General features: G+C 54.2%; 1 protein-coding gene across 1 annotated transcript; it reads left to right on the top strand.

The window, feature by feature from the left end:
• The first annotated feature begins 3,349 nt into the window (after positions 1 to 3,349).
• Cytl1 (cytokine like 1) lies at positions 3,350 to 8,215 on the top strand. The gene is made up of 4 exons (XM_047567628.1): positions 3,350 to 3,496; positions 5,150 to 5,194; positions 5,363 to 5,491; positions 8,132 to 8,215. The coding sequence occupies exons 1-4, from the start codon at positions 3,350 to 3,352 to the stop codon at positions 8,213 to 8,215; spliced, it is 405 nt and encodes a 134-aa protein (XP_047423584.1).
• The last annotated feature ends 13,948 nt before the right edge of the window (positions 8,216 to 22,163 follow it).

Below are 22,163 nucleotides of genomic sequence, written 5' to 3'. Positions count from 1 at the left end.
AGACCCTTGGGGACACTCTCGACCCCTACCTGATCCTCAGCACCCCCAAGCTCAGTTCCCGTCACTCTACTGCCTGAAGAGAGGGTGTCTTCCTTTCCTGTAGCCGCTACTTCAGATCACACAATGCGAGTGGCTTTAAATGACACCAACTTGTGATCCGACAGTTCTGGAAGACAGAAGTCTGCCCTGCACCCCTGGGGTGAAGTCGTACGTGGGTGGGCCGTGTTGCATTCCTATGTAGGAAAGAAGCTCCGCCTCAGCTTCCAGAGACCTCCTGATTCCTCCTTGTGGCCCTTACTGTCTTCAAAGCCAGCAGCATGGCACACGCACAGACACACACACGGACACACACACACACACACAGACACACACACGGACACACACACACACACACACACACACACGCCCCTCCCCACCCACCCGCCTGCTTCTCCACCACATCCCTCAACTCAGCTCTCACCTGGGATGGAGCCGCTGCTGCCGGAAACACCAGGATTTCTGCCACTAACCTCCTGTGTGGCTCCGTTCACTGTTTCATCCCTGTCGCCATCTCAGTGCCTGGCACACAGCAGACTCAGTAAATAGATGTGTCCAGTGAACGGAAGGAGAGTCCATACCGGGAGACACTGGTGCCGAGCTGGGAAACACCCGTGGGCCTGTAGCCGGGGCCTTCAGCCTTCCCGGCCTGAGCAAGGCCTGGCGATGGGGTCCCAAACTCATCTAAGACACCAGCGGGGACAGGAGGGCTTCTTGGGAGGACAAAGACCTCCGCTGGCCCCTGGGAAAGCTTCTGCCTGGATTTCAAGGAAAGGGGCTACGGGGGGAGGGGAAGAAGCCAAGGACCTTTGAGAACCCAGCGTACATGAAAGGATGACCTGGTCAGCTCCCCAGCAGCCACTGCATTGGGGTCCCTTGGGGGAGCCCATGGGGACAGCTGGTTCCAGCTGTGCTGTGTGGGGTTTCTTCCCTGGCTCGTGCCCCAATCTCTGAGCAGCAGGAGTGGCCACAAAGTCACTTCAGCACTGCCTTACCGACCAGCTGCTGTGCCTGGCCAGGTGCCGATAAACCGAGATGCCCTGGAGGAGGGAGTGATCAGCGGAGAGACCGGCGGCAGGCGGCTGAGCCAAGGACCCCACTTAGGATTCCCAGGAAGTCCAAAGCGGCTGGAGAGGAGAGGGAGGGCCCGGGCACACGCTTGCACCCTCAGGCCCGGGTCCGGCTGACCCTGCTCACCTTCCTGTGCCCAGGAGTCAGAACCAGGCAGCTCTCCTCGGCACCTCCTCACCTCTCCTTGCCCGCAGAGTTAGGTGTGGGCTTTCCTCGGGCTGCCCAGCGGCCTGCCCCTGCTTCTCTGTCAGCCTCCACACTTCCACCGCGTCTCAGCTGGGACCTGGGGCCGCTCCAGATCAGCCTCTCATTCATTCTACTTACAGGTGCCATGAACTCCCAGCAGCTCTGAGCTCTGGAAGCCCCAGCCACACCCCATGCCATGTCCTAGTGGGGAACAAGGTCCTTCTCCCCGCGACACACTTATCTCCTCTCACACACGCTGCCCTGGGTGTAGATGGTACAAGGTTGCTTTCCTTCCCTGGCCTGAACTCCAGGCCCTCTGCATGCAGAAGCCCTGGATCCTTTCAGAGCAGGCCTGCAGTCCCAGGCCGGGACCAGGGTGTCACCCAGGGGCACAGCCCAGGCGCCAGCACAGAGAGGAGTGCGCGCAGTGACTTCACGTAGAGGAAAACCTGCCTGCCCAGGGCAGCCCTCCCGACCCGGGTTAGCCCACCTGAGGGGCTGCCGACAGGCACACGGTGCCAGCAGCTCCTGACGTGTTTAGAGAACACGCAGTTGCCTACAAAACAGGAAGGCACCGCCTGCCATCCCTGCCAGGGCTTGGAAGACTGGAAACTGGATAGACATGAGGGGAGGAAGGACCAGAGGCATGTCCAGTGGGGCCAGCTGGTGAGACGGGGAATGGCCACCAGGGTCAGCAGGGGCTTTCTCCAGGCAAACAGTGGGAGAGGCGGGAGCCGGGTGTCCTGCCTGTCTGACCCCAGGCCTGCCCACGTCCAGGATGCCACCCCGATGCGCTCCTCCTTTGGTTCTCATCTTCAGCTGGGTTCTTCTGGGAACCTGCAGCCTGCCCTAGGCCCTCGTCTGCCCTTCCTCGGAGCCGGAGCGAGCCTGCCCAGACCTGGGCCGGGACCCCCTGCTCCGCCCCTCCACTCCCCGGGTTTCCCACAAAGCTTGCGCATGCGCATTGGCAGCTGCTGGAGGGCCGCAGGAGCAGCAGCACCGCTCGGGCGAGGCGGCGATCCTCCTCCCTCTCCTGACGGCCCGCTTTCCTTGCTTGCTCCTGGTGTTGGGCAGCCCAAGGATCCAAACTGGTCTCTGACTGAGACACTCTTGCTCCTCACGGCTCCAGGCAGGAGTCTCCCCTGGAGGCACGTGCCTCGGGCTCTGTGGCCTCAGGCATGTTGTTGCTGGAGCTCTCTGAGCCTCGGTCTCCACCTGGGAAATGGGACGATTCTCTGTGGCCTATGCCTGTCAGGGACGCAGATAGGATCGAGTGGAGACGGTGATACTGGCTCAGACCTTGTGGAAACGCTGATGCTCAGGCACGAGCTCTGCCCAGATGGTAGGGCATCTCCCTTGCGCCTGTGCAGGCACAGGAAGTGAGGGAGACTTGAGAAACAGGCTGGGCCCTGCTTTGCCCCTGGGCATCTAGGTGGGAGCTCACGCCTCTAGCTGGAGCTCCTGGGCATGTGGAGCCCCTGCCCTTCCTGCATGCACCGCGCGTCTGTGCTGAGGCTCAGGGATGCTCACTCAGACAGAGCCACACGTTGGCCCGGAGACAACGACACTCAGGCCCCACGACCCCAGGCAGCCATCGTGGTCCTATCCAGGCAGCCGAGGGAATGGCACTCAGTCCTTCACTGCTAGTCCCTCCCGCACCCCAGCTCTGCCCCAGGAGGTCAGCCAGCTCCTGAGATCAGCCCTCCTGGCCTCTGACTGGTCTTCCTATTCTTCCATCTCTCCCGCCCTGGCTTCTGCCCCTCTCTACTGTTCTTGTCAGTTCAAGAAAAACTCCCGAGGAGAGAAACTGCCGGAGGAAGGGCCGCTTCCCTCAGGTGTCACCCCCACCCAGCGGCCATCCTCACCTCGTGGGATCCTAATGAAAGGTCTGAGTGTGTCGGCTCAGGTGGGCGTGCCGCGTCCTCTCTCCCACCCGGCTGGGCGAGCTGACGCTGGCTGGGCCCACAGGAAATGGAGGCGTGGAGCCTGGGCCCTGGACCACCCCCAGCTGCTGCTTAAAGGGGAGGCTGGCCGGGCTGCAGGGAGCCCCAGCACCATGACGCCCCAGACGTCTCTGCTCCTGCTGCTGCTGGCAGGGCTCCCCGCTGCACGGCCAGCTCCCCCGACCTGCTACTCCAGGATGCTGACCCTGAGCAGGGAGATCACCGGTGACTTCCAGAGCCTGCAGGCTGCAGAACCGGTGGTGAGCCCCCACACCTGCCCCTTTGGATGAGAAAGGAAGGAAGGAAGGGTGGGAGGGAGGGAGGCAGGGAGACTAGATCTTTTTTTCTAATAAAAGATAATCTCAAGGGCATTTGCATATTTCCCTCCTACTAAATATACCAATTATTTGTGTTTTTTTAAATATAAGGAAAAGTAATCAAAGACATCACTAGTTTTGTTTGAACTTATTAGAAAATATCAGAGAAGCTGTAGTAAAAGTACAAAAAGGAAAGATCAGCTCCCCACAGACTTTAGAACTTCAGAGACCCCTCATTAGCCTAGGGACCCCTGTGGGTCAAAGGAGTGAGCCAGGGTGGCTAACTTGGGTCAAGAGAACACCCAGGAACTCAGAGTCGGTGTCCCAAGGGGTGGCTGAGTAGAGCATCCGATAGAGAAAAGAAATGCATTAAGCTTCATTAAGAGCTTCCATCCGTAAAACTGAAAAGTGTCTCTTGACTGCTTGTAAATGCTTCAGAAAGAACCTAATGTCTCTCAGATGTTGGGGTTTATAGGGCTCAAACACCCTCTTTGTATTTTCTTTTTTGAAGCCGAATAACATGTATTTTTGTCTCATTATAAAAGTAGCATAGTCTGTAGAACATTTGGAAAACGCACACAGAGGAAAATAAGCGTGCTGTAACTCTGTCACCCAGGGGTAACAGCTTCTACTGCATTCCAAAGGATGGCGCGTCCGCCTTCCGTCTGTGCCAAGGTATCCCAGTGCCAGGCTGTAACAAAATTGGGATCAAATGGCACAGGCTGCTTTGCAACTTGCTTATTAACGACATCATGGAATAAGTTAATATTCTTTGGTACAAAGGACCTTTGTTGGCTAAGGGCACCACAACTGCTTGCCATGGAATGAACATACAGAGCAATCGTCTTTTAAAAGAATCTGATTTTAAAAGGTAAAAAAGCCAAAAAAAAATCCATAGGCTCAGAATGTTAGAACTAAAAAGAAGTGGAGAGAGTATGCGTTCCTAGTCTTCCATTTTGCAACTGAGAAACTAGGTCACAGAGGAAGATACAAGCCCCAGTCTCACAGGGTGTTATAGGTGGGGAGGAAATGAGTTCTCCTGGTATGCACCCCTGAACAGACACAGGAGTGAAATGCAGCAGTAGAAAAGTACACACACACACACACACACACATACACGTACTGCAGATGAATATATAGGGCATATTGTACTATGTCTAGATAACTGTCATGTAACTAATTTACAATAATACATATTTATTTATATATTTGTATATTTTAGATTTATTTATATATATTACACGTATCTAATTATACATAACTATAGAACTATCATATAACTAAACAGCTATAAAATTGTTTTACATATACATATATAGACATATGCAGCCATTATTATATATTACCATGTGTTTATGTGTGCATCAAATAGTGCCTTGATTCAGAGTAAAACTGATAATGTTGTGTTCTAGAAGGCAAATTCTGGAAGACCGGTTGGTTGTTTTAGGGTGCATGTGACATACGTGACCTGAAAGTATTGCAGGTGTCATTGCACCAAGAAAGACCCCAGGATCGGGGTTGGGCTGGTTGGGAGCCCTCTGTGACCAGGCTGAGCGTGTCCCTGTGGGCATCCCTACTGCTCTGTCCTTTCTGCAGGAGTCCTGTGTGAGGTACCTGCCTGGGCTCTACCTGGACATCCATGTAAGTGGGCTCTGCCTGGCGGGCCAGCGGGGGTGGTTTGCATCCTCTGTTGCTGCCATCCAGCAGGGGCAGGAGAGGCCCCGTGAGGGAGGACTCAGGAGCTTATTAGCTCCTGTCCCCCTGGCTGCTGACTTCTCCCCTGAGCCCTCTTCTGTCGCCCACTGCCAGAATTACTGTGTGCTGGCCAAGCTAAGGGACTTCGTGGCCTCACCCCAGTGCTGGAAAGTGGCCCAGGTGGACGTGCTGAAGGACAAAGTGCGGAAGCTGTACACCATCATGAACTCGTTCTGCAGGAGGGTAGGCGGTCCCCGACCGCCCTGTTCTGCTTGCTGTCAGCAGAGATGTTCTCAGCTTTGCACGGAGGCCTGGGGGGAGGGTTTGAGGGGGGCTTCCAGTCCACAGAGCCCTTCTGTAGCTCGGTCTCCCTCGTTAAGCGATGGGACTCAGGAGGCTCTGGCCTCCACCACAGCTACACCCGGGGCCACTCCCCTGCCACCTGGGACAGACTGCCATAGGCAAGCAGAGCTGTCAGAGGCTTTCTGGAGGATCAGCAGCCCAGGAGCGCCCCGTGGGAGGAGGTTCTGGTAGGAGAACCTCAGCACCCAGGTTACCCTGAGCTGTGGCCTCGTCCTGCCTCCCAGTGTGAACATGCAGTATCCTTGGGGGTCAGGTGGTGACACGCTAGTCCTCCTCTCACAACATCACAGGAAGGGTAAGACTCACACCCTATCAGAACCGTCCTGACCACCTTGATCCCACGACACCCAGCAGAGCACCTGCCCAAGGGCTTTCCAGCCCCTGCCTGGCCAGAGTGAGTCCCTGAGAAACCCTGGTCACTGGCTATGCGTTACCGTTTCTTTGAGTAGCACAGGTTTGTTATATGTTTCCTGTTCCACTTCCTCCTTGTCCCCCTCTCCCCTTAGTCTGTGGGGGCAAGATGACAGAGGCAGGGTGCAGTGCAGGCAGGGTGCAGTGCAGGCAGGGTGCAGTGCAGGGAGGGTGCAGTGCAGGGAGGGTGCAGTGCAGGGAGGGTGCAGTGCAGGGAGGGTGCAGGGCAGGGAGGGTGCAGAGCAGGGAGGGTGCAGTGCAGGGAGGGTGCAGTGCAGGGAGGGTGCAGTGCAGGGAGGGTGCAGTGCAGGGAGGGTGCAGAGCAGGGAGGGTGCAGGGCAGGCAGGGTGCAGTGCAGGGAGGGTGCAGTGCAGGGAGGGTGCAGTGCAGGGAGGGTGCAGGGCAGGGAGGGTGCAGTGCAGGCAGGGTGCAGTGCAGGCAGGGTGCAGTGCAGGGAGGGTGCAGGGCAGGGAGGGTGCAGTGCAGGGAGGGTGCGGGGCAGGGAGGGTGCGGGGCAGGGAGGGTGCAGTGCAGGGAGGGTGCGGGGCAGGGAGGGTGCGGGGCAGGGAGGGTGCAGTGCAGGGAGGGTGCGGGGCAGGGAGGGTGCGGGGCAGGGAGGGTGCAGTGCAGGGAGGGTGCGGGGCAGGGAGGGTGTGGGGCAGGGAGGGTGCAGTGCAGGGAGGGTGCAGTGCAGGGAGGGTGCAGTGCAGGGAGGGTGCAGTGCAGGGAGGGTGCAGTGCAGGCAGGGTGCAGGGCAGGGAGGGTGCGGTGCAGGGAGGGTGCAGGGCAGGCAGGGTGCAGTGCAGGCAGGGTGCAGGGCAGGGAGGGTGCAGTGCAGGGAGGGTGCGGGGCAGGGAGGGTGCAGTGCAGGGAGGGTGCAGTGCAGGGAGGGTGCGGGGCAGGGAGGGTGCAGTGCAGGGAGGGTGCAGTGCAGGGAGGGTGCAGTGCAGGGAGGGTGCAGTGCAGGCAGGGTGCGGTGCAGGGAGGGTGCAGGGCAGGCAGGGTGCAGTGCAGGCAGGGTGCAGGGCAGGGAGGGTGCAGTGCAGGGAGGGTGCGGGGCAGGGAGGGTGCAGTGCAGGGAGGGTGCAGTGCAGGGAGGGTGCGGGGCAGGGAGGGTGCAGTGCAGGGAGGGTGCAGTGCAGGGAGGGTGCAGTGCAGGGAGGGTGCAGTGCAGGCAGGGTGCAGTGCAGGGAGGGTGCAGTGCAGGGAGGGTGCAGTGCAGGGAGGGTGCGGGGCAGGGAGGGTGCGGGGCAGGGAGGGTGCAGTGCAGGGAGGGTGCGGGGCAGGGAGGGTGCAGTGCAGGGAGGGTGCGGTGCAGGGAGGGTGCAGTGCAGGGAGGGTGCAGTGCAGGGAGGGTGCAGTGCAGGGAGGGTGCAGTGCAGGCAGGGTGCAGGGCAGGGAGGGTGCGGTGCAGGGAGGGTGCAGGGCAGGCAGGGTGCAGTGCAGGCAGGGTGCAGGGCAGGGAGGGTGCAGTGCAGGGAGGGTGCGGTGCAGGGAGGGTGCAGTGCAGGGAGGGTGCAGTGCAGGGAGGGTGCAGAGCAGGGAGGGTGCAGTGCAGGGAGGGTGCAGTGCAGGGAGGGTGCGGGGCAGGGAGGGTGCGGGGTAGGGAGGGTGCAGTGCAGGGAGGGTGCAGTGCAGGGAGGGTGCAGTGCAGGGAGGGTGCAGGGCAGGGAGGGTGCGGGGCAGGGAGGGTGCGGGGCAGGGAGGGTGCGGGGCAGGGAGGGTGCGGGGCAGGGAGGGTGCGGGTCAGGGAGGGTGCGGGTCAGGGAGGGTGCGGGTCAGGGAGGGTGCAGGGCAGGGAGGGTGCGGGGCAGGGAGGGTGCAGGGCAGGGAGGGTGCGGGGCAGGGAGGGTGGGCCCTGATTGTCCGGCACACTATTCCAGAGCCCGGCCCGAGGGTTGCCAAGAAGCACGGTGAGCTCATCGCTTGCCCCCTCGCCCGTTCAACCAGTGTGACATCACAATAGAGCAGGAGATCCCCTGGGAATGTGGAGAAAGAGGGACCGGCTCTCCTGGGGGGGGGAGGGGACACTTGCGCGGTCTTGGAGGACAACAGAGTCCTGGAGTTGCACCCGGGCTCCAGGGCCACTGTGTGGTGTGTCTTTTGCAGGATCTGGTTTTCCTCTCCGATGACTGCAATGCCTTGGAACACCCAATCCCGGTGACCACGGGCCCTCCTGATGGTCAGAGCTAAAGCAGCCGCCTGGAGAGAAGCCCAGGGGCCTGAGGCCGCAGCATCTGCCCAAACTGGAGGGCCTCCCGCCGCTGGGGCACCTGAAACTGCCATGTGTCTTAGCCCCTCTGGAAAGCAGCGATGGCACTTCTGGGACCCGCCGTGAGCACCGGGCTGGAAGTCCGGCTCTGCTGTGCCTTGGTGGTCGATGCACGAGGAAGAGGGCTCAGGCCTCCTGTGTGGACGGGTGCTGGAGCACGAGCAGCACCGGCGTGCCCCCTCTGCTTGGGTGGCACATACGGGCACCTTCCTCTTTCTTGGTGGGAACCTGCCAACCGCCACCAAGCTTCTGTCTTATACCTTCCCCCGCTGCAGCTCCCAGCTCCTCCTTTCATTTCTAAAGAAATGTTACTGCTTTTAAGATGCGTATGTGAGGCCCTTACGTAGCGCTGCAAAACCCTCTTTCAACTGAATGTCAATGAAAATCAAATAAAGAGCATCTTCACCACAAAACCCGTGTCCGCCATGACTTGCTGGAAGCTGCTGCTCTCCACGCCGCCCGTCTTTCTCCTTCTTTCCACCAGGCGCGGGTGTGTGGGTCAGCTTTGCTGGACTGTGTGAATGTCTGCTCCTACTCTTAGGAGATGCACCATCTGCTGGGTGGGCTGTCCCTTTGGGGTGTAGGTGTTGGGGACAGATTACATTGCACCCACAGGCAGAGTGGCACCCCACCCTTGTCAGGAATCTCAGTTCTTTGACTTCACTAACAGACAGGCACCCCAGGGGGCCGAGGCTCAGGTAGCCAAAGGGCTTGAGCTGCCCAAGGTCAGGGGCTAGTGAATGGGGAAGCTGTTGTGGCTGCCAAGCACCCCAGGGCTGGCTCCCTGGAGGTGGAATGTGCTTGTTTAATTAACGTATAAACCCAACTATAAAACCTCAGCTAAGTAACTGAATTGTAGAAAAGTATTGCAAATGTTGATTTTGTGAAATTCCACGTTATATTGGGTATTTTCATTTCTTTGATTCCCTGCTGTTCATACAGGCCAGGCTCTTCCTCCTTGATCTCAGACGCCTCGGCTTCTCAGATGGTTCATGAGAATGAACGCTTTGGCTTTCATCTTCTATTTAGAAGCCCAGGTCTGCAGAATCCCTGTGCCCGCCCCCTGGGGCTGCTGAAGATAGTGTGGCACCAGAAACGGGGTGGCTTGAAATAAGAGTCACGCGGTGGTTCTGGAGGCTGGAGGTGCTGAACTGAGGTGCTAGCAGGGCCGTGAGTTTTCTGGAAGCTTCAGGACAGAGTCCACCTGGCGTCTCTAGCTTCTGGTGGCTGGTGGCAGTCCTTGGCATTCCTGGACGTCAGATGTGTCACATCAACCTCCCATGGACACATGGTGACCTCCCTGTATGTGTCCACAATTCCATCTTCTTATAGGTATAAGCTAAGGGGCACGGTTAGCGGCCAAAAAAATCAGACAGAAATGGCTGAAGCAAGCTTTATTGGAATTTGGCTCTCGGGCGAAATTTCCAGCCCCGCCCACAGGTACAGGTCAGGGTAGGGAGCCGAAGAGAATCGCACGTGACTCTGGCTGCTTGGGGTCTCTATAAGCCAGAATGGGCAGGGGTCCTGCTGAGTGACAGGTGGAGGTAAGGGTCAGTAGAGTTTTCCTGCCCCTGTTTGATTGGTCACCATGTGGTACGCTGTCCTCTGCCTTAGTCACTCCGCTCTCCCTCATATTGTCGCTCAAATTCCCACCTAACATCAGGGACACTGATTATTGGGTTAGGACCCACCCTAATCCAGTATGACCTCATTTTTTGTGTGTATGTGTGCTGGGGATCAAACCTGGGGCCTGTGTATGCAAGGCCGGTACTCTTCCACTGAGCTACCCTCCCAGCCCTTGACCTTGTCTTAATCTGATAACATCTGCATAGTCCTTATATCCAACTAAGGTCACAAGCACAGGTGCAAGGGGTTAGGATTCAGCATATATTTCTGGGATACCCAGTGCAACCCCAAAAATAGAAGAATTAGCCCCTTCACAAAGGAGAGTAACGCAGCAGACCAAGTCTCGTCCACGAGCCCCACCTGCGTGGACCGCAGCCTGGCACTTGGGTGGGTCACACCAGCCCACAGCACCTTCACCCCAACGCTGCAGGGTGGGTGTCAGCAACCATGACTGACAGTGGAGGAAACTTCCTCAAGTTCAAAGGTTGAGTGATTTCCCAGGCAGCTAATAGGCAGTGGCAAAGGGATTCCAGACAGATGGACGAAGGCCAAGGTCTTCATTTCACAACTCTGAGAACCCTTTGCTCTTTCTAAGTAGTAAAGGAGACCACTGAGGACCAGGCTCCGTGTGAGCATTCCACACATCCCTCAGCTCCTTTCTTCCATATTTACTAAGAGTTTATTACAAATTCAGCACATTGTGAGATGAAAAGTGAAGAATTCCTCTTTGTAGTTCCCCAAGGAGACATTGGCAAAATCTGGGAGCTACCAGAGGAAGGGGCAAATAATTCTGAGATGAAGCAGGAAGTTTCCTTAGAGGATTTGGAATTCGAACAAGGACTTGCAATAGGACTGGGGACTTGCTGAGCTGGAAGCCGCAGAGGCAGAAGACACATCAGAACTAAATGCAGAGTGACTCCCCACAGAGATGACTGCCTCCCACACAGGAGGGCGGTTGGGGAAGCCAGGAGAGGAGCTGAAAATGTGGTGGGGTCGGAAGGCAAACAACGCTGGTCACGGAAAGCCTGTGCCAACGTGTGCCCAGGAGAATCCCTTTCCTGCAGAAAGATTGGGATGAGGCTGTCAATACCTGAAGGGGCCCCTATCCCAAGCCTGAGGTCTGAGCACGGCCCTGGTCTCTCCCTCTGTCTTTCTGCAGAGCCAGTCGGTCAACCCTGTCTTCTCTAGCTCTCTTGACTTCTCCATTTGCACTTTTCTGCCTTAACATTAGTTCAGAAGCTTCTCAGAACTCACGTCACCCAGGCTGTGCTCAGGATTCAATCTTCCTCAGTAAGGGTCTGCCAGTCACGGGTCCTTCTCCCCAGGGGCTCCCCATTAGAAGGGGACTTTTTTCTTCTCACGGGCTTCTGAGTTGCTGGAGCCTGTGTTCTGTTTCTTCAGCATCTGTAACACACCTGGTGAAACCAGCAGAGGCACAGGGGCCCTGAGTGATGTGGTTTCGAGGAAAGATCTCGGCCCAGTTCTGCTGCTGTTAGTTTTTAGGGGGCTATTTACTTAGACACCGTGTGCCTCAGTCTCCTTGTCTGTAACATAGGGGTGGTGGTAATACAAGTTTGTGGGTCTATTTGGGGAATCATATGAGTTGATACAATCGGAATCCTAAGAGTGCAGTGCAGTTGTTGCTCAAGTCTCCAGGGACACTTGTGTCCATCAGAGCACCAGTAGTCCCAAAGCCCATGTGCCCCACTTTTCCTAAACAAGATCACAGGTCAAGGTGAACCCATCCTGGCCCGAAGCCTGTGGAATTCTTCTACCTCTCAGTGTGATCTGAGACCCTCGGTGGAAGAACGACTCTTTCCCGGACTGCGTTTCTCCTGGACTCACTCCAGTCTTGTGACCACCATGGTGGACAGACTCACCCCAGTGGGCCCCTTCCTCCCCCTCCTTACACTCTCCCCATCCAGCACCCGAGGCCCATCCCACCCCCTCTTGCCCCACTGGCTGCCCCTTCTGAGCCTCTGCCCCTTGCTGGGTCCTCTGCTGCTCCCGGCCCTTGCTCTGGCCAGGCTCAGCCCTTGGAACTCCTCTGTCTCGCCTTCCCGGAGGGGGATACCCCAGTTTCATGGCTTGAGACCCTCTTTACGTTTGGACCATCAGATTGGACTCTTTTTCACTTAAACTTCATCCAGGACATCAAAACCCTGCTCTCTCTAACTTCAACATCTGACTGCTGCTCCCCAGTGCCACGGCTGCCCTCTGCTCCAAAGTCACTCCAGGTCCCTTCCCCAGCTCACCGCCACAGCTTCTGAAGTGGCCTCTCTGATTCTTCCCTGGTCCTGATACAGCTTATTACCGGCGCATTGGCCAGAGTGATCCATTAAGAAGGAAGTCAGCTCACGTCCCTCCGCTCACACCCTTCAGAGCAAACTCTGATGTCCTCACTGTGGTCACAAGGTCCTTCATCAGCTGGTCCCTGTCGTCACAAGGTCCTTCATCAGCTGGTCCCTGTTGCCTCTGACCTTAGCTACTGCATTTGGGTTAAACGCCTGATCTCTTTCCACTTCCCCTCCTTTCCCAGTCTTCACGGGACGCTGCTGACACCCTTCCCCAGAGGCGACTGCTGTGGTGAGTCTATGAGGCAAATCAGGTAAGTCTCTGAGCACCAACTGGCACATAGCAGCCTCCGCGATGCCCCATTCTTACTGTCCTTCCGACCTGCGTTCCAATCCCACCACCATCACAGCTCACAAGGTGAGGCATGGGTCCCAGATGCCGAGCAGTTTTCTTTTCAAATTCTGGTACCATCTTGATTATCCACAATTTCCTATTTTTATGACCCCTTAATCCATTGTCCTTGGACACCCTAGTGACCAATCCGAGCAGGTCGTACAATAACTTACAATTCTTTAGTGGTTTCCCCATTGTTCTTTGAAAAGCGTCTGCGTGTTCTCACACCCAGTGCATTCTTGGGACACGTCCCTGGATTCCACCACAGCCACAGATCTGCCTTGTAGAAGCCACCAAGGAGCTCAACACTGTCAAGTCCATGGTCCTTTTCTGCCCTCTTCTTAACTGACCTCTAAGCATCTCTGGACTTTTTGAACTTCTGTATTGTTTCACTTCTCTGCTGCCAATTGCATAATTCTGCAGTCTGTGTAAGTGACATAGTAGAGGCTCATTGTGGCTCACAGTGCTGGTCCAAGGGAGAGGCCACGTGTAATAATTAAGGAGTCCCTCGGCAGCACAGGGCATCAAGTAGCAAGAGATAGAAGGTGTATGTGTGTGTGTGTGTGTGTGTGTGTGTGTGTGTGTGTCCTGGATTCAACTGTGAAGTTCCATCCCATGACCTTATCTAATCTTAGCCAGTCTTAAAGGTCCTACCTCTAAACACCACAGCTCTTACTAAGTTTCCACCCTCTTAATGCCTCACAGTGGAGAGTAAATTTCAACATATTAGTCTTTGGGGATTCACCTGTATTAGTCAGCTTTCCATTACTGTAACAAAATACCTGGGATCGTCAATTTATGAAGAGGAAAGGTTTAGAAGACTTCAGTCTGTGGTCAGGTGGTGCCTTTCTTTTAGCCCTGTGGTGAGGCAGTGCATCTCATGCAGGGAGCTTGTGGTGGAAAACGGTCGCTCACCTCATGGCCAGAAAGAAGAGAGGCGGGAGGGGAGGAGATTGGTGTCCCACATCCCTTTCCAGGACATGCCCCCAGTAACCGAAAACCTCCCACTAGCTCCCCTTCTTAAGGGTCCCACCACCTTCCCACAGCCCCAAATGGAGAACCAAGCCTTCCACATGGGGCTTTGGGGGTCATTCCAACCACAGCAACACCCAAACCCCACTGAGGCCCAGCACCACACCCCCCTGGCTCGACCCCTTCCTTCTGCTGACTTTGTCTTCCTCTTCTTTGCCAGTCCCTCCTCCCTCACCCCACGTCCAAACACCGGAGCACCCGGCGCCTTGTCCCGGACCAGCACCTCCCTTCTCTGGCGGTCCTCGCCTGCCTCTGCAGCTCGCGTGCCTGGCCGCATGGCCACTCCTCCTGCTCAGAGGCTCATGAGGTGCAGACTCAGTTCTCACCCAGCTCTTCATGACGTAGACTCCTGGAGGTCCCCCAGATACTCAGAATTACCTTGTCCAAAGCCCACTCTTGGTTCTTCCTCCCCGTCTTAGTGAAACAGCCCTCCATACCCCACTGGTTTCTCCTAGAAACATGGGCTTGTGCCAACTTCTCTCTTTCTTCCCCACCCCGCCCTCACAGTGAACTAGCAAGTCTTACGCTTTATGCCTGTAAAACGGGCATGGAATGGTTAATTTTATGTCAACCTGTTGGGGACAGGGTTGCCAGATAACCAGTTAAACCTTATTTCTGCGGTGGGGAGGGGGGTTCTGGATGAGACCGACGCTTCAGTTGGTGAAGTGAATAAAGTAGGTTGCCCTTCCCAGTGTCTCCAACAATTCCCTGGAGGCCTGAAGAGAACAAACAGCAGGATAAGGGAGAATTTTTTCTCTCTGCCATGGCTTGATCTGGGCCATCTGACTTCTCTTGCCCTTGAACTTGGACTTCCACATGGACGCTCCCTATTCTCGGGCTGTTGGCTTGGACCAGAGCTTACTCCATCCTGATCATCAGGCCTTCAGACTCCTACCAGAGCTACGCCATCTGCTGCCCTGGGTCTCCAGCTTGCAGGTGGCAGATGGTGGGCCTCCTCAACCTCTGTGATCACATGAGCCAATTCCTGATAATAAAATGCACATGTGTGTGCGTGCACACACACACACACACACACACAAATTGGTTCTGTTTTCTAAAGAACCCTAACTAATACATTGAGCCTCTGCTTTCTTCTCTATACCCATTGCCAGCACACTAATCAAGGTCACCACAACCTTTGCCTGACCACTGCGATTGCTTTCACCCCCACCCCCCATCTAATTCCCACACAGCACCCAGAACAACCTATTTTAAATGTGCGGCATCAATTAGCCCAAGTCCTTCCCTGTGGACAGACTTTCTGTGGCTTTCCACTCTTCCTCAGCTGGACCTGCAGAGCCCTCTGCCACCACTGCTGTCCCTCGGGCACCTGCAGCGCTCCCTGTGGGATCCCACGCCTGCCTGCGGGCGTCCTCGCTTGCTTTGGTCTCTCCGACTAGTCTGCACACTCCAGATAGCAGGGACCATGGCTTTTCCCCCCATTTCATCTCCCGCACCTAGAATCATGCCTGACTCAGTGGATCCTTGGTAAACACACCTGGGACATTATGGCTACAGGATTCCGCTTACTGCAGGGACCAAAAAAGTCACCAGTTAAGATCCTGCAGTGTCCCAGTGACCCAGGTCCCTTCCTTCTTCATGAAAGACGGGAGATCTGCACACCGAGAGGTACACACGGCCTCAGGAGGCTGGCCGTGTATTTTCAGAAACTTCTGGTCTCATTGACTTGGTCAACTTCAATATCTCACACACACGCGTGCGCGCGCACACACAAACACACGTGGGCATTCATTCTCGGGGTGCTCTGAGCTCCCTAAGATACGTCTGTCTGGACCAGCGCCAGGAGCAGGGGCCCTGAACGGAGCCCATATCTCCCTTCCTGCGTACATCTCGGTGCTTAATCAGCAGCCCGGCTGTCTTGGAGCGCTTCGCTGAAATCAGCAGTGCACCATCACGCCCAGGGGCGATGGCAGCCAACTGAGAATGATTAGGCCCAAATCCCCCTCGTGGAAGCCTGGCTGATGTGCAAAAGTGCGGCGGCTGCAGAACTGCCTCCTGGTTGCAGAGCGATCAGGTCTGCAGATTGTCAGATCAAGAACTTGCAGGACAGAGGAGGGAACTGTCCTGACATCGATCAAGTGTGAGGGGAGAAGAAGAAGGGAAAAAATAGAAAAATAGAGTGCAATTATGTGAAACAGTCAAGTCAGCAGTAGTCACCGAGATTTATGTTCTTCATGGTGAGGCATCCCAGGAATTATTTGGGCACAGATACACATTTCTCAAATGTTTGCAATCAAGTTTCTGAAATGCTGTTCTGCTTATTTTTCAAGAATTTCCTGGCTGGGAGACAAAGACAAGAAAACTTGCCGGTGAGTCCCTGCTTTTCAATCCACTTGCTCTTGATCCTACGTCTGCAGCATCAGCCCTGCTCAGGACGGTCCCCAGGGGGACAAGGGGGTCATTCTTAGCACTTCTGCACACTGGCTTAAGTGATGGGGATTTTTGCCTGACAGTTTCTATGCTGACATTGGAGAATGGTAAATCAGGAAAGTTGATCTCTATTTCTACATTTAAAAGCAAAGCTTCAGATAAACACTTAAACCTACATATTAAAATTATAAAATATGACAATATCGAGTGTCAATGGGAGGCCTAGGCAGCCAGAACACTTCTGGTTACTTGGAAATAGGATTTGGTGTCACTTAGTAAGTTTGAAACATGCCTATCCTGTGATCCAGCAAACGTTGACCCTAAAGTTGACCCTAGAGAAATTCTTTCCCATGGTCACCAGCAAACGTGCCTAAGGATGCTCCCAGCAGAACTTCACAATAGCAAAGGACTGGAACTGACCCCAGTGCCCGTCAACAACTGGAAGATACATAAACAGTTGGGAAGCCACACAGTGACCCTGGTAATTAACACATTGCAAAGATGCACAACAATGGGGCTGAGTAATGGGGCTGACCACACGTGCCTGATTTTTTAAGTTATTCGTTTTTGATTTTTTTTTTCTGTTTGTTCTGTTTAGTTATACACGACAGCAAAATGCATTTTGAGTCACTATACACAAATGCCTAATTTTGAGGAAGGAAACCAAGCACAGAAGATACAGAGAGTGATTCTATTTACATTGACAGCAGGAACAGGCAGCGCATCAGATAGCTATGTGGGCAGAGAAGCATGTGGACTCCAACTTTAAAGAAGACGAAGTAAGTAGCTGAAACAAAATTCAGAACAGAATCCACCCCAGGGGCAGAGGAAGAGGGTGGCACTGGGGAGAACAACCCAGGGGACTTCAAAAACAATAGTGACACTCTGTTCCTAAACCGAGCGACAGGTACCCAATGAATCATTGCTTTTTTACTTGTATAATTAGCCAATACTTAATAATAAAAGTAAAATTCAATGGCACTCATGAAACATCAACAACTAGTTAGAAAATTCAACTTAAAAATTAATCTCATTCACAATGTTAGCAAAACCCACAACGTACCTGGGAGTCATTATTAGAAAGTATATGTACAAGTATCCCAAAGAAAATCATAAAACTTTGTTGAAAGATATAAAATAGTGTCCTGTATAAGTGGAGATATGCCCTGTTTATGAATCTCAAATGAGCAAGAGTCCACGTATCCAGGGGACATCCTAACAGAGTGGATCTTTCCGGCTGAATATAAAATGTGTAGAGAAACGTCAAAGATCAATGCATTTTGCAAAAGAACAGGGCAAGGTGCCAAGGTGACTTGACGAGGGACCAAGATTTCTGACAAAGCTGTGGAAATGGATAAACTGGGGTACTGTACACACATGGCAAAAACCAGTGAGCCAAAGCAGAGCCCAGAAACAGACCCACAGTACCATGGTCACTTACTGTGAACACAGACGGGTCAGTGGGAAACCACAGAAGAATAAATGGAGCCAAGACAGCAGGCTACCCCTCCCCACCCCGACCCCGAGAAAATTAAAAAGGGACCTCTCCCTCCTAGCACACCTGAGAGTAAATCTGAGATGACAGAGTTAAAAGACTAGCCAGGCTTGCAAGTGTTCGGAAGAACATGGTGGAACACCTTGGTACTTCCCAAACAAGGAAAGGGTTCTTAAATAAGAGCTAGAGTGTGTCCACCCAGGGAGACATGGGAAGCATTTGAAAAATGCTGACAAATACAGGACAAAAGACCTCACAAAGGAACTTACAAGACGTTTTTAAAAGACAGTAGACGAAGCTAAAGGGAAGCCCCCTGCATTGGGGAGAATGACAACCATCTTTATCCCCAGGGCCTGGAGACCACAGAGAGAGGAAGATGGGCATGGCCTGCGTGACCCAGGAGAAGATGGTCACTCTTCCCGTAACCAGAGAGGGGCTCCTTAGAACCACGGGATGAGACTTCATTCCCATCAGTGAGAGAAGGCTCACAGCTTCCACTGTCTGTGCTGAGGAGGAACTCCTGAATGGCTTTGGGAAGTGCAAGGTGACAGACCAGTTTTACAATCGCCTTTATTTTAATGGACAAATAAAAATTGTGTGTCATCAATCACAGTGCTTCACGATGTCAGTCGAGGTGCTTCACAAAGTCAGTCAAGGTGTTTCACAATGTCAGTCGAGGTGCTTCACAATGTCAGTCAGTCGAGGTGCTTCACGATGTCAGTCAAGGTGCTTCACAAAGTCAGTCAAGGTGCTTCACGATGTCAGTCAAGGTGCTTCACAAAGTCAGTCAAGGTGCTTCACGATGTCAGTCGAGGTGCTTCACAAAGTCAGTCAAGGTGCTTCACAATGTCAGTCGAGGTGCTTCACGATGTCAGCCGAGGTGCTTCACGATGTCAGTTGAGGTGCTTCACAATGTCAGTCAAGGTGCTTCACTATGTCAGTCCAGGTGCTTCACGATGTCAGTCGAGGTGCTTCACAATGTCAGTCGAGGTGCTTCACGATGTCAGTCAAGGTGCTTCACTATGTTTTGCAGCATGTCAACACTGGGAAATGGAAGTGCCACGAGGTAACGTGTCCACCACCCGTTAGCTCGTTTGTGGTGAGAACACGCCATCTCCACTCAGCAGGTTTCCAGTATGGGGCACACTGTTACCAACTACAGTTCCTGTTGGGCCCTCTGGTGACACCTCCCCAGGAACCCAGGAGTGGGGCTTCAGGACCCCATGTCACTCTGCTCCCGTCTGTTAAGGACCCTTCCTACCTCTCTCCAGGAGCTGTGCTAATGGCACTCCCAAGGCGTGAAGCTCCCTCCCTGCGCATCCCAGGAACTCTTGATAAGCTGCTCCAACAGGAGAGAGGTCAGAGCTCCTGCGGTTTTAATTTGCACTCCCTTGACAATTAGTGAGGCTGAACCTTTTCCCATAACCCTGTAGGCACTGCTGGGTCCTCCTTGCAGAGACTCCCCGCCCGCTGTCCCTTCTCAGTCAGGTTGTCGATATTCTCGTGACTGAAGGTTCAGCTCCTTTTTCTGGATAGCAACTCTCCTCACACTGACACTATTCCGCCCTTTCTGTAGGTGGTCTCTTCACCCTCTTGGTTTCCGTGGCTGTGTGGAAGGTTTCAAGTTCAACGGGAGCCCACTTGTCAATTTTTTGGTTTCGTTTTCTGTGCTTTGAGGTCATATCACAAAATTTCTTGCCCAGAGGTCATTGGAGCTGTTCACTATGTTTTCTTCTAGTAGTTTTACAGTTTTCAGCCTTGATATAGATTCTTCAGGGAATAATTTCATGATCATTGGTAACGTTATTTCATTTCTGGGGATGTGTCTTAGGCAAAGCCTCATAAGGAGAAAGATAAAAAGGATGTTCATCTTAATCTTATCTGTAATAGAAGAAAAGAGATTCTGATATGTTTATTTATGAAATATCATACAGCAGTTAATATGAAGGAATCAGATGCCCAAGATTCTATGTGCATCAATCTCAAAACCTACTGTCAAAAAAAAAATTGCAAAACCAAATGTCCTTTCTGATATCTTTGTTTTTAAAGACTTTAAAAAACTTTTCAGAAGCCTAGAAAAATGAACTGAAACATGTCCGGTTCACCAGGCGCTGCTTCTGCAAAGGGCGGAGGGCATAGTGCTGGTAGGGACATAGGACTTCAACTTTACCAGGAACTTTAACTTGAAAAAAAAGATCACATGCTTGAGAAAACGTTAATATTTGCTGGATCTGGACTTTGGGTACATAGTGCTTCTTTGTCCTTCTCTTTTTTCAATATGTTTCAAATATTCTAGAACTTAAACCATGAAAAGAGTTCTACTCATTGAGATAACTGAACTTCCAATTAATGTTATAATTATTCCATAAACACCCCCCTACACTTTCCTAATGGATCACATCATCCAGCAAAGAGCATAGCCGAACTCCAACATGCTTACAGCAAGCCCAGAGAAGGCTTCCTGGGGACAGGGATACTCGGAGAGACCCAGTGATTTGCTAACCGCAGCACAGGCTTGCCGTGGCAGGGCTGGCCGGCAAACCAGATTTCCAGCCCCTGAGCCCACTGGTCTCTCCAGGGATAAGGATTCCCTAAGAGGAGCACTTTCAGGGACTGTTGTTGTGCCTGTAAGTTCGGAGGCAGGGCAGGAGGTTAGATAATCGCTCAAGAGACCCAGAGAGGCAGAGACTGGCCAAACAGTTGCTCAGATGCAAAACCTGCAGATGGGGTCCGCCCACTGACCTGTCCCACACGCCCACAAGGGTGCACTGGGCTGGTCACCAGCCACACAGCCCCTTCCACTGACCTGTCCCACACGCCCACCAGGGTGCACTGGGCTGGTCACCAGGCACACAGCCCCTGGCCCTTCCTGCCCTGCCATCCAGGCCTGGAGGAGGATTCACAGCGCACTCTCCAGTGGGGCCTCCAGCTAATCTGGAGTGGGCACCCCGACCCCCAGGGAGAAGCATCACCTGTGGGCCTCGGAGGAGAAGGACAGGATTAGCCACAGAGGGTCTCAGCCCAGAACCCATGTCCCTGGCGTCTTTGTTGGCATGGTCCATCCTTCAAAGCCTCCTGCTCTGTACTGGGCCGTCCCACCTAGAACCTTCTCTGCTCCATTCACGTTGGCATCTGCAATGGCCAGAGGGGGCACTGCCCGCTCCCACCCAGGGCCTCATGGGTACTTCCCACCAGACAGGCCCTTCCCTTCCCCCTCCCGGCCTCCTCTCCCCTCCACTCAGTGTGGAGGGGCCTCCAAACTCTCCCAACACGCCCCCAGCCCCCCTCTCCTCCGTCTTGTTGCAAATGGAGATTCCCGAAGGACGTGCAGCCCAGACCCTGGAGCAACGCATTTCATAAGAAAATTGCTGTTCTTCTGGTTTAAAGTGTGGAGACCGTGAAGGAGCCATTATGGTAAAATTAGTCCGCTACAGCAGCTCCTTTTCTGGAAGGCCTAACATCCTGGCTAAGACACTTAGTGAGCAAAGAAAATTAATTTGGATGCAGTGTTGATGCTGGAAATTTTATCTGGAGCCACAGCCCCGCGGTGACAAATTGAAAACGCTTTTCTAAGGAAGCTCACCACAGGGGGTTACGAGCCACCAGCGGCAGGATGCCCTTGACTCCTGTTGGCCTGTGAGTCCCCAGCCTGGCGATGCCTCCCTTAGTCACTCTGTCCCCCAGCAGCCCCCTCTGGAGTCGTGAGGGCCGATGAGCTCCCATTTCCTCTTATCAGTGCCACAGACCTCCTGAGGTGGCTGATAAGCCTTCTGCAGCTGGCTCAGCCTGTCCTGGGCGCAGCCTGGCTTTGGGGGTGGAGCCTGGATACCATAAAGCCACACATGCTATCTGGGGGGACCGTGATTCTGGCCGCAGTAAAGTGGATTTATGGCCCCTGCTTATCTCTGGCCTCAGGGGGTGCTTTCTCCAAGGAGACTGGAGAAAGGAAGAGGGTCTCCTCCCAAGCATGGACATGGCCAAGGGATCTGGCCTGCAAAGCTGCAGCCGGCTCTCCCTGGAGCCGAAGGTCTGAGTGGCCCCGTCCCTGCTGCAGGTGCTTCTCCTGTGATGCTGCGGCTGAGGCTCACAGGCAGGTGCGCTGGCTCACGCTGCCTTTCATTTCAGAACAAGCCTGAAGTTCATCCGGAATAAAGCAGATTTCTCCCTCTTAAAGATGCTGGAGTGCAGCCTTTAGATAGGGGCGCACAGGTTGTCTGGCAAAATCCGTCCTCGTCCTCGGACCAGCTCGGCAGCTGAGGTCACGTGAGGCCACTCCCACCACCCCTTGGACCTGCTGCTGCAGGACGCCCCTCCTCCCTCACGCCCGCGTGTTCCTAAATGTCATTTAAACAAAGTTCTCCTGGGTCCCATGTTTGAGGAGGGAAGTGGCTAACCCTGACCACTCCTAGGTGGGGGAAGGGATGGGATGGACAGGAGGTGGGACTGGGGACACTTTAATGGCCTGCAGGCGTTGTCCTTTGCTCTGCTGCAAAGCAGGGTTTGGTTCGACCTTGATATCAACCCTGCTGGTCACTCTCTGGTCAAAAAATCAAAGTGGACCAACCCATGGACCGTACGCTAGCATCACAGAGGGGTGGCGCGGCCAGCCAGGAAGAAGACCCCTCGGGAAGACGGGA

Source organism: Sciurus carolinensis, chromosome 10 (assembly GCF_902686445.1).
Source record: "Sciurus carolinensis chromosome 10, mSciCar1.2, whole genome shotgun sequence".
NCBI lineage: Eukaryota > Metazoa > Chordata > Mammalia > Rodentia > Sciuridae > Sciurus > Sciurus carolinensis.
This window is presented reverse-complemented; position numbering and strand designations above follow the sequence as displayed.